General features: G+C 32.4%; 1 protein-coding gene across 4 annotated transcripts in view; it reads right to left on the reverse strand.

Annotated features, from left to right (window-relative positions):
* Positions 1-13,232, reverse strand: part of LOC149486965 (uncharacterized) — a 216,898-nt gene that overhangs the window by 145,307 nt on the left and 58,359 nt on the right. For 2 of the 4 annotated variants that reach the window (XM_089697069.1, XM_089697068.1), the window contains exon 2: positions 9,607-12,111. In XM_089697069.1, the coding sequence (XP_089553195.1) occupies positions 11,625-12,110 (486 nt within the window). In that variant the 5' untranslated portion in view covers position 12,111 and the 3' untranslated portion in view covers positions 9,607-11,624. Of the gene's footprint in view, positions 1-9,606; positions 12,112-12,502; positions 12,744-13,232 lie in introns of those variants that run through there. The other 2 variants (XR_016315823.1, XM_089697067.1) reach the window with 2 other exon arrangements.

Consider the following 13,232-nt stretch of genomic DNA (forward strand, 5'->3'; position numbering starts at 1 on the left):
TATATATATATATATATATATATATATATATATATATATATATATATATATATATATATATATTTAAATCCTAGAAAAACTGATGACAAAATATTATGATTTATTTACACTTAAAGGGTCTGTATAAAGAGCCAAGACAAATAGATAAAACTTGTTAAATAAAAGCTACGATTTTATTAACGCCAAGTTACGTAAGCGGTAAGACTGCATAAGTCATATCCAGGAAAATCGTACTTTCCTGAACAAAGATAAAACAGTGGTTATTATTTGCATCTTCTTCAAAGTTAAAATTATAATTAGTTATATTATATATTTTACGAAATTTTGTATTCTTATTTTTTTTAATACTACTATTTTATCTATTTAAAACTTATCTAGTTTCTACTCAACCCGCTTTTTATTAGCTTCACCTGTATGTTTATATGTAACTGACTCCTTTAGACTCGGTTTTGACCCATTTTTAGCGGACAGATTTAATTCAAACTTTGTACACTTATCAAGAATCGGTAACAATACAATGATTCCATGAGATTAAGCGAGTTTTTAGTTTTTTTGTTTATTATTAATTAATAAATTTTAAATCATAGAATCGCATTTCAAACTTGTCTCGATCAAATTGGTTTTAATTTGGAAAAGAAAATACCCATAATAACTGTACCAAAAATGTACGTTGAATCTTCTTAATAAATTTGAACCATAAATTTTCGTGAGGATAACATAATCAGATATTTAATTGAGAAATCGCGAATAAAGGAAACAGGAATAATTTAATTATTAGGTTTTACAGTGTAAACTTGATAAAATATTATTTATAATTGTATATGGATCCTTCTCAAAAAGATTGATGAATAAACGATTTAACGTATTTTGTCCATTTTATAGAGAATCGCGAATAAAATTTAAAACTACTTTACGTATCTAAGTACATATTTGAATTCATAGTTTTCATCGGTAAGTAGCATTAATTTCAATTAATATATAAATAATTAAAATTAATATTTTGAAATGATTTATTTTACTTTTTAATATTCATTAATTTACTTTTTCCCTAGATTATTTGTTTAAATTATAATCTTGATGATTTAATACAATCTACAAACTAAGTACTTAAATATCATAGCGTCTCATATAATTATTATAAGCAAAAGGCCTCGAAATAAAACACTTTTTAATGGATTCAACACGCAATTTACAAATTATTGTTAAATATGCGTAAATAAAATCTTTGAACATATTATAATTAGTCTAGGCTATAATTATTCAGTATTTAAAGAAAAGTACTGTACTGAGTAAGGTCGAAGGCGGATTTATTTGGTACTAGCAGTCCGCCCCGGCTTCACCCGTGGTACATGTTTACGTTTTCTCTACATAAGAACCATCCTCGTACTTCAAGGAATATAATAAAAAAAGAATTATCGAAATCGGTTCAGCCGTTCTCGAGTTATGCGCTTACCAACACATTTTGCGATTCATTTTTATATATAAGAATACGTATTAGGCTTAAATCTATTGCCTAAGGCCACATATGAAATGAATCTCCATACTGTGTATCAGATTTATCCTCACATTAATAATTAATTATTTATTAATAATAATACCACGCAGATTATGTGAAAAGATCACACTAACAAACACTATTGGTATTTTTTACTATACAAATGATTGCTCTACCTTTTCCTACCGCCAGTTAGATTACTTACACCTCATTGTATAAAATAGTGAAAAATTCTTTATTTTATGTATTAATTAACTAGCTTACTGCATGCGGCTTCGCCCGCTTTGTCTAAAACCTAATAAATTATATACTAAAACCTTCCTCTTGAATCACTCTATCAATTAAAAAAAACGCATCAAAATCCATTGCGTAGTTTTAAAGATTTAAGGATATAATATAGGGACATAGGGACAGAGAAAACGACTTTGTATTATACTATGTAAGTATGTAGTGATAGTGATGGGAAAATTTAGTGTCCATTTTATTCAAAACATAATATCTACTTATTTTATACTTATAGCCTAGACAGTACTTCAACAATTTATGCATACTTACTTTGTTTTAATAAATGAGTTGATTAAAACCTTTTGAATAACCTATGTTTATACTATTTATACGTATTTACTGGAACGAACCCCTTATCGGAATGACTGAGTATAAAATCGAATTAAGGCGGCGAAGATAGCTTGTTAAGTGGAAATTGAAAATATCTCTGAATTTATTTTACGATAATTTAAAGTCTCATTTCAGGCTTATACCACAATCTTATAGAATTTAATTAAGGTTTTGTATTCATAATTATAATTAACGTTATAATTCTAAAATCGATGAAAATAACGATAATAAAATGTAGAGATTACGACTATAAGATGCAAATTAATTAGATATCAAAGTATTGATAGTTTATCGTAGTTTAAAGATTATTCTTGAATTTGCTATTTTATTGAAATATACCTACAGAAAATGCAGTGGAAACTAAAATCCTTTACACATCCCTTACGTGGCTTTATGACCGATATATTTTACCTCTATCTATTTTGTTTGTATTTTCTGATCTGTCTTTACTTACTGGGACATTTTGTTCACTAGGAATCGAACCCAGAAAGTGTAACGTCCATACTAAGTTATAAACCAAAACCAAGAAGATCCATTTAACAAATATAGCGACACAGGTATAAAACAAATTATGAGACTACATTGTTTCGATTTTACAATAACGAAGTCAATTACCATTTAAAATTTTCATTCAAAAATTCGTCTGAATGTCTTTTACGTTTGTATGAAGCTACATAGAACACATAATAATATGTACTATTTAGTATAGTCTTATATTATCTGTGATACTATTGTAATTATAACAATTGTGTACTTCCCTTTACTAATTCAAAGGCAAACTAGCGATAGCTCGAGAGAGACGAACTTGTGAACTTCTAAAATATTTTAATGACAAATTCAGGTAGCCAAATTACTGCAACTGAAATTAAAAGGCTTGACCTGATTATATATTTCTAGAAACGAAACAGCTTTTCGTAACTACGCCTACATTTTACTTTCATGTTGACGTGTATATGTTTATGTATATTATTGGCTTTAAGCTCGGACCTTGAATCGTGCTAAAAATCTTATTTTGTAAGTATTTTTTGTACGATCGAGGGTTTTTTTTGTTATTATCGATTCTGTCTCAATTCACATTTATAATTCAGTGATTAACATTAGTTTATTATAATAAATGCGTGTATTATTTTTTTGTTTTTTCGTAGACAATACTTAATGATTTTGAAAAGTCGTAATTTGTAGAAGCCTGAGGGGATGGTAAAACACTTGGTTCATTAAGAGCTGGACGGGTTTCGATGAATTTCAGGGACAATTAATTAAGGTAACTGTTATATTAGTTTTAAGTCAAAATTAATCTCGAGCATTTTCTAATTTATTGTTTGTTGCCTTAGAGCATTAAATAATGCTCTAAGATTGTTGCACAACAATTATAAGTTGGACTGAAGCAACTTATTCTAGGCATTTTCATTACGTATGTATTCAATAATGTCAGTATTCAAGCGACAAAAAAGTAAAACTTAAAATTTCTTATTAATTAAAATAGCTAATAATAATTGAACTTCATTCATTAAACTCAGGGGCCAAAAAGTATATAGAGGCGAATGTTGCCTGGGAAAATTATTTAAATTAAAATAATGTAGATTTCGATTAATTTACGTAAATTATTCAGAAGAAAATAATTTACTTAAATTTAATTGCAAACAATTTACGGATAAAAATAATAATTACCTATTATATTTGCCTGGGTTGGAAGTATATAATGTGAATGTTGTTTAGAAAAGAAAAAAAACACATTTAAGTATAAATAATTTCCAAATTTTTTCCTTATTTTTTATTTGCTTCGACAGCACAACAGGATAAAGGAGGTCAACTAGATGAAAAATATGGTTAAGTATTAAATATTTTAAGTAGTTTTTTATGTTTGTATTGTGTCATAAATCTAAGATGGACAGATGTCCCAACGACTGATGCTTAGGTTATAGTTATTATAGGTTAATATTTCACTAAGTGCCTGTTTCCCATAAAAGTCTGAATTTTAACTTTGTGTCAATACTCTCCACAACCAAATGTTTGTATATTTTTGTGTTAAAAAGGGCAACAAATATTATTAAAATCAGTAGTATAGTCTTTGTAACGTAGGAGGAAATAAGACTGAGTTCACGATACCATATAACAATGATTTTTTAAGCCGAGAATCCGATACCTTTGTTCCAATAGAAACCATTTTTTGCGTTCTTACTGAGTCTTTAATACATATGATACAATCAATGTTGAATGCAATTCGGTTGTTTCTGTATATAGTCTGATACCTTTCAGATGTCCTTCACCAAGGTCGACAGTAAGTTTATCCTATAAAACCCGTTCTATCTTAATGAGACTTATAATCATATAATTTGTATGTGTTAAATCCTTTAGATGTTTTAAAATTGCAATTAGCCTTGATGTGGTTTCTTACGTTTTGATGAAATAAGGCAAATTAGAAACAGAAGTAATTGTGATAAATACAAAGATAATTTGAGATATAAAATCGGTAAAGAGAGAGTCGTTATACATACAAAAAGCTGTACCTATTGCTCAGTTTATTCAGTTATTTATAACAGCTGTAGGGCCAATTTTGGAATATAAAGTAAATAACGTTATTGTTACTATTGAATATTTAAAACAATAGGTAGACTTACCTTGCTTACCTTGGTGTCGATCCCTAAATTGTAAAATTATATGTATTTAAATAAATTATCAGAATAACAGAAAATAAAAATTTTAGAAATGTAGTTTTAACATTAGAAAATTATCAATAAGTTGAAAAGAATACTATACAGAACGTATGTGTACTTGTGTATGATGGTTATGTATTTTGTAATCAGTTTTGGCGCAGTGGGTTGACGCTATTGTTTTAGAAAGTGTGGGTTCCATCCCCACTATTTAAAATATATTCGTGATAAAATGTGTTTTTATGACCTTACGTTCGTAATCTCAAATAAATTACTTGATTGTTATGTAGGTAGTTCTCATTATAAATGCTGCACTTAAGGTTTAAGAATTGTTTTACGTCAAATTGAAATATTTGACGTAGCACGTTTCACCGGCTATTATTTTTAAACAGACAGACTATACTTATATCTGAGCGACTGCAACCACTATTCCCTTCCCGTCCCCGCATCTTAGTCAACATAAGGGCATAGCCCTAGCCCTTGGCAAAGCATTGTATTTATCGCGAGGGTTACTTTTATTAAACACCACTCAATCATGACCCCTTATACGCCATTCAGGATTCATTCCACAATGACGAGTAACACCAGGCTTCAGCCGTGACAGACCAACTTATAATGGTCGACGGTAAGTATTGAGCGATCCGTGAATTAATGGTTTGCGATGTAAATTGATTTTCCGAATCGCATAACATATTTAACTTATTGCTACGGGTTATGGTAATTAAAATAAGTGATTCTAATCTGATTGGAACAAGATTGATACACGTAGAACAAGCGTAGAACTAAATACACTTTTGACGCGTTTTATCTTTTTGTTAGTTTATTCAAGAGACGTTGAAACAAGCGCTTTATATAGCGACACTGTGTCGGTTGGTTGGACAACGATTGAAGTTAAATTGATAGAAAACAAGTTTGATATATCTTCCTATTATTGTTTTTAGTGGACATTGAATAGTTCCATCCCCTTATGGAGCGGATGCATTTCATACCTATTTTACTTATTGATTTTCTCAACTTACAAGTTGAGTTATCTTTGCTATATAGAGCTAGCCTTTATTTCCTAAAGTCTTCACATTAGACTTAACTTAGGAGATAGATTTTACACTGTAAGAAAGAAGGCATAAGGTAATTTTAATTAACCTACAAAGCACAATCATCACAATTAGTATAATCGAAGATAAATCATTATTTTATACTTGAAAAAACATCCCCTTAGATTTAATAATCTTATTATAATAAGAATACAGCAAAACAGAAGTTCTATACAAAGAACATAGTTTTCGGAAATTCCGTTTTAATCTTGGATGGTTTTAATCTTCAATTTGGAATCGTGTTGATGACATTATTTCGGGGAATTAATTGTTAAATTTGTATTGATAGATTAGCTGTCGTGTTTCCTCATGACGTGCATTAATATTAGGTATATTATATAATATTATTTAATGCATAGGTTCTACTAGTGGGATTGCATGCTGTTTCACATTCAGATTTCTATCCTTTAAAATCTAATCAAGATCAATAATTATTATTCAGTAACATTTTTTTTTCAGTTTTTCTAGTAGACATCGTTTTAAGCATAAATATATAAAGATTAAAGGACCATAGGATCTATGTCCCTCTCCAAAGTGAAATCTGTCATTATTACAAGTTTTTATTTAATGTCAGTCTTTTCAGTGGGATATTTGAAAAACATAATACTTACACTCTTTGTATTATAATTAAATTAATAATATACCTGAGGTTTTTATAGAGTTAAATTGGTATTTTATAATAAATATATAGAGAGAATACTTTTTATGGCAAGATGACAAAATATATATTCTAAATCCATTTCGTTTGGAAGTAATGTGAACAGTCAGATGATAATCATTGAGGTAAGGGTATATTCATTGTGTCAACGATTTTATGCCTAACTGCGAAGCCAGTGAACACTGATGAAATTTGGTGAAATAGCTTACCTTCAAGAAGCCTAAGAAGGACGCATTAAATATACATATTATGCTATCTGAAAGGTTCCAAGAGAAAATCAAGTTAACAAACTTCACGCGATCAACTTCGTGGGCTGTATCTAATTATATACTCAAATTACTCAAATTGGGTAACAGCTTCATTCCATATTATACACAGAATACTCTGTATGCTTAGCCGATAAAGAATCTGCTTGCCTTTCGCTTTAAAGGAAACACGCTCTTATCATAATGTACCTGAGCCTTTGAGGTCTTAAGGAGTTTCACAAAGTAGGTCGCACATATTTTGAAATTAATTGAGAAAGAAAATTCTAAGTTCTGTATTTAATTTTGGTACAAGCTTTGATAGTTGCCAAATAAATGTTGATTTTAAGGTGGAAATGTTGTCATAATACGAGTATGAGTATCTTTTCTAAGCCGGGGCTTGCACGAATTAGGTCAGGTTCCCTTGGGAGGTTGCTGCACCCTCGTTGCTCGTAGAAGATTGTCTTCAAGTGGTAGCATATTAATGGTGCGTTACTTTAAATGGGTCATTGTTGATACTTTTTGTACATGAAACATTATTACAAAAAAAGTCTATGACAATTTAAGTGTTCCTAGTATTATTGATAGAATATCACTGAAACTGAAAAGAGCGACTGTTAAGTTATGATACAGTTTTTTGTTGTTGTTTTGATTTCTTCAAAATCTATTCAGTAGTGTATAAAACATTATAAGTAGGTACATCAAAATGTAACATGGTGTTAATTTATATATTTGCGTAACATATTTTGTTGCATCCATTTAGAAGTTTTTGTACTGAATTGATTCGATGAAAATTATTTATAAGCAATGAATTATTACCTGAATTGTGCCTGAAGTAAATAATTATTAAGTATGATGGAGTTCAGCAAAAATTGTATCAATTAAACATCCTCTAAGTAGCCAGCCATCGTTTTTTTGTAACAATTTTTCTAAGCAAAAATCATAACTGATTCATAAGCTTATGTCAATAATTAGCGATAGCAGTTTCTATTCCTTAGCGTTATTCTCTGACATCTCGGCCTGCTGGTAAGTAGGTAATTTATTCCAAGTCGCGTATTTCACGGCAAGTGTGTTATGAGATCAAACTATAAACCCGTATATACTTTGCCAATCTAATTAAAAAGTTTTAAGAAACATTAACTGGCGTCTCTCTATCCCTCATTATTACCAAAAAAAAAAAATATAAAAAATATTTCATTCAATATTTATTATATGAACATTCCTTAAATTAAGACAGGAAACATTTATAAAATAGCAGCTATACAATTATAAAATACGATAACACTTACAAAATGTTCACTTAACTCATTATCCTTAAGGTTTTGTTTCGTTATTTGGTTGCTAAGTGCCTTGAATTTTTCAGCTTATCTATATTTTTTTCTCAAAATTTTTACTTTTTTTATGAATTTACACCTAAGTACTTACTGTTTTATTTTGATACTTTTTAAAAAGGGAAGTAGGTACCTAGACGTAGTTCAAATCTCATAATATAGCTTACCTTTAGAATTTTGGGAACATAAATAGATCATGAAAAAATGATTGGTTCGTACTTGCAAATTTTATTGCAGATTGTAATAATATATTCGCTGGACATTTTTACTCATATTAAATAACCAGGTACCTATCATAATAGCTCGGTTTACTGATGACTAATGTGTTAATTTATAAATAAACCTCAGAAATATTAATGACTACATAATTTAAGAAATCTTTATAAAGCAAATGTAGGAGTAAAATTATTTTAATCGTTATTATTTCTGTTTGTCTAAATCTTTACTAGATGGCGCTAGCAACTCGGCTCGATAGTAAGCTTCTATGAAAGTTATTTTTACGTAAATTGAAGTGAAATGCGTTTTAAGAAACAAAAATAATTATTTTAAAGTAACAAAAATAATTTCACTAAAAAAAAGAAAAGATAGAAAATGACCCATGTAAAAAAAAATGAAGTTTTTGCTATAATGCAAAAATGAAAATTCGTTGCTCAAAAAGTCAAGGCCTCTACAATTCTCCTAGTTGGAATCATGAACATTATTTCTCCTTACATGAATATCAATCGTGGTGACAATTTGAATTTTAAATTGGCAACACATAGAGCTGTCTGTTAGAATAAGCTTTAAAAGTTAAAAATCGTAGCTCGGCCCCATTTAAGCCAGTGATTGCATTTCTAACTCTTTTGCAAGTTTTATTATCAAAAATCCATTTAACATTTTATTAATATCTTAAACAAATCAAACCGCATGACGAATATCGAAGGAAGAAATACAATTATAATATTGTGTTCTGAACAAATTTTCACACAACTCGCAATTATTATGAGTAATGTCTGACTGTTTGTTAATAACCTATCAGGTCTAAGTCACGAGTCAGCGGCAATTTACAGCTAACAAAATGAGAATTACATTGAAGAACTCAATATTAGCTCACTCGATTCTTCGTAAATCATTGTATTCCATTGTAGACTACTAAAATGTATGAAAAAAACACTTTTCGAAATACTTATTTAGTTACTTCAACATGTTTTATAATGTTATATAAGCCAATTTTATGTTAACTTGCTTTGTTAAATTTGACATAATTCTCATGAGATTCGAAGGTATAATAGATTCATATTTAATTAATTCCTCCATATGAAGAGATTTATTTACGCGTATTAAATTTAAATATTTCTTCATCTCAATGCCATTTGCATTTTCCTGATTATTAGCAACCTTCAAATTTACATAGTTTCTTTTCCTCTATCGCCAAGTTCAATTATCAGTAATTAAATACCAATGTATGTGGTACTTTACACTTTTACTGCGATAAAAGTAGCTTTTGAGGCAAACTGTAAAAGGATGTCAAAAAACAAAACGGATGAGAATTAAAGATTTTTATTTACATTACTTCTTTATAAATTTGTAAAGCAATAGCTTTGTTTCATATATAATATGAGTCATTACAATTTGGACAATGACCTGTGCCTGTAATTAACATAATGCTTGTTTCGTTTATAAATTAAAAATAATTATTCATAATAAAAAAATCAAGGCACTTAGGAACGAAAAGACGACAATAATACTATGTAATAACAATACAATTTTGACAATCTGTAACTAGTCTTTAAAACTACAATAGTATTTTACAAAAATTTCATGTGCGTTTGTGATTTTTAAAATTACATTTGGTACCGTTTTTTTATGTTAATTAACTACTGAACAAGCGGATCTTTCTGGAAGTTTAAATTGACGTTTTGCATTCATCGTTCACCGTGTTCCGTACACGTTAAGCCCAGATGGATAATTTCCCTCCAAACTCACAACTTTCGTGTCCATTCCAGACCCTGGAGGCGACAGTACAAGCATTCTTATTATACAAATTCGATACAAAAAATCTACATATCCAACGCGATAAAAACGTCTTAACGCACTACAATCGAATATTATAAACCGGACCAACCGTATAAAATTGCCGATTGAAGGAATTAATTTTTTGAAGCGTTTTTACACAGCACGATTCAAAAAAGGATGGGGTACTAGCACAAATACGACATACAGGCTAGGCTAATATCACAGGAGTGCTGGGAACGGTCCGCCCGACTCCACCCCACGCCCGGCTCCTCCCGACCTCCCACAGGTACCTATTTACTATTCAGAGGGGCGAAATGGGCTTCTACCAATATATTTTGCGACAATTAAGATTTCAATACTAACTTCACTTTCCTCATCCGATTGCACAACGAGCGAACAAGTCTATTGCACAACGATCAGTTAGCAATACCGTTACATTTTCAACTAAATCATTCGCCTAAAATAAATTAACAATGACACAATACAGTAAAAATATACTAAACAATAAGTACGCAATGATCGAAAACAACCAATTTTACTATATGGTAACAAGCATAGATGGATAAGGTAACATTAAGAACAAAATATACAAATAAAATAAAGTACAGCAAAACAAAACACTTTAAATAAAATTAATATGAATCAGACTTGTAAAATGCAACATTTGATCCAAGGTTTGGCCCAACGTTTGGCTTACTTATCTACGCGAGTAAGGTCACATACGCGCTTCGGTCGCGACGAGCACCTCACGTCATATCATATAAAGTATTTTTTCCTTTGTTACGAACATGTCAAATACGTAACTTCGATGCGAGATACCGTGTTTCTTAATATGCGTGCCGTCTCACTCACGCTTCATAGCGCAGTGCACTCAGCTTTTACTTTCAAAGTTTATCGGACGACTATTTGTTCCAAGCATTTTCTACTGACTTTGTAAACTTGTACTCATAACGCCTCCTAAATTATCTTAATCTCACTCGAGGCAGCACAATAATACTAAAAGCAAGGACTAAACAATGGTACAGTTCATAATCATGCGTAACCGTTCCCAGTTGTTTTGCACTATCACTTAATCATAATTATAATATTCTATACGTATTAAACTATTTATAGTACAATAATGTAACATTAATTATGGCTTATATCTAAAACTCCGAAATAATCCATTCTTCACTATTTCATCTTCACCTCAACGTCACATAGCAGCACAGTTCTTTGATTAACGAAACGATCGTCGAACACTAATTGGACCGCGCCCATCGGCAGCGCCTGAGCAACTTTCACTAAATAATAAAAACGCGCTAACAATAAGTACTCATCTTATAAGAATTCGCTAGACGATAATCCGTTCGGGTAACGTTTCCTTAGCGCGACGTCCAGCGGTCAGGTGGTGCGCCGTGAGACGCAACGCGAGGGCCTCGACGGGCGAGCTCGTTCAAAACGCGTCCGGTATCTCGGTCAGCGACTCGAGCGTAACCTCGCACGAGCATACTTCACTCGGACACTGGCATCACAGCGGAGAGTGTAGGTGCGCCGGACGGCGCGGTCATGAGTCCAACACTGTCAGCAGTCCGGGGGGTAGGAGGACGTCTTGTCGGGGCATCTGTCGCGCGAGCTGGGCGCACCCCAAATTCGCATCTCCCAGTTCCGGGATAGCGTCGAGGAGGGCTAAGCATTCGTCTTCAACGGCGCGACGCGCTTTTTTGCCTATCCACGAATCGTCACATTCTTCTCTCGCGCGGCGACGTCTGGCTTCCTTTTCTCTGCGTGCTTCTTCGCTCAAGCGGCAGTAGGTGTTGTTGATGCAGACTGAGCGACGCAAATCGCGAGCGGGGTCCTCGATATTCTCCAGTTTCTGGGAGCATATTTCGATGACCCGCTTGCGCTCCTCGTTGGCGCGGAGGCGCGCGGAGATCATGGAGAGCTTGGGGCGCGCAGCCGGTTCGGTGCGCGGAGGGCCGAACATGTCGTCCTCAAAGGCGTCCGCGATCTCGGCGCCGCGCGCACTCTCCCGCTCTTCTTGCGGAGTCATTCTGTAACAATAACATGAACTCATTAGCACTCATTTGCGTAGTCTCGCGTTATTTCCCAAGACGAATGACGTTTAAATCGAATCTCTATTAATATAGAAATTACATCAACGAAAGCGACTCTATGGTATTGCTAAGTTTGTTTGTTTATATTCCTGACAAAAACATTACGCAGAGCGATAAAGTCCTTGAAATTGTTTACTGATACGCATTACGGAATGAATTCCACTTTAATATAATCCGAGGAATTACAAGTACTAGGTCAAAGAACAATGCCTCCGAGAGCCGCAAACGGGTCAATAAGATACAGATTGATATAGTTCAAAATCAGAGTGATCATGGATCTCTGACAAGAAATGAATACGCGACCTATAAATATTTTTATAGCACCCACCTCGCTGGTATTTCAGGAGAGAAGATGAGAAATCCAGACATATACATCATTAATAAACAGAGCACAAATTAGGCGATAAACGTGAAAACAAAGCTCGGAACACTGGCACTGCAAGCGCGCAATTCGTCACTTCGTCCTCGACAGTGGTGAGTGTGTGAAGGCACAAATTGAACAAAAATAAGCGCTGCGAGCGACGCGTGTGCGCAGCGCGACGAACTCTCGGCAATTGACAGTATACCTCACTGTAGATAAGACATTGAAAAAGCCAATTGCGTCACTCGTATACGGCTACGTACGTGCTGGGAGGAAACGGGTGACGTAGCTGTGAACCGTCATTTAAACGATATTGACTGCAATGACTCGTTCTATTTGTTTACGACATACATCTAAAACGACAATGTCTAGGAGCCAGTAAAACAAACGAAAACATCTGACGATTAACTACGCCAATTTAATAGTTAGGAACAATTTGAATGCCACCGACCGCTTTCATGCAGATATTTAAATAGAACCGGATCAAGCGCTAACGACAGATCCTAAAGATGCATATCTAACGTTTATTACACGGAAAATAATTTTATTACTCACAAATAAGTGTATAAATATAATATATATTTGGTATTGCTCGTTGAAGCGGAAGTCAGCATTAAGCATCATAATAAATTAAAAGAAAAAAGAAACTGTCAAGAGCAAACACGTCTTGCCCTTGAGGGTTGTATGTGGTTGTATT

This window comes from Colias philodice, chromosome 7 (assembly GCF_061535455.1).
Source record: "Colias philodice isolate Cphi_HAF_F1 chromosome 7, ilColPhil1 Martin Lab GWU primary, whole genome shotgun sequence".
NCBI lineage: Eukaryota > Metazoa > Arthropoda > Insecta > Lepidoptera > Pieridae > Colias > Colias philodice.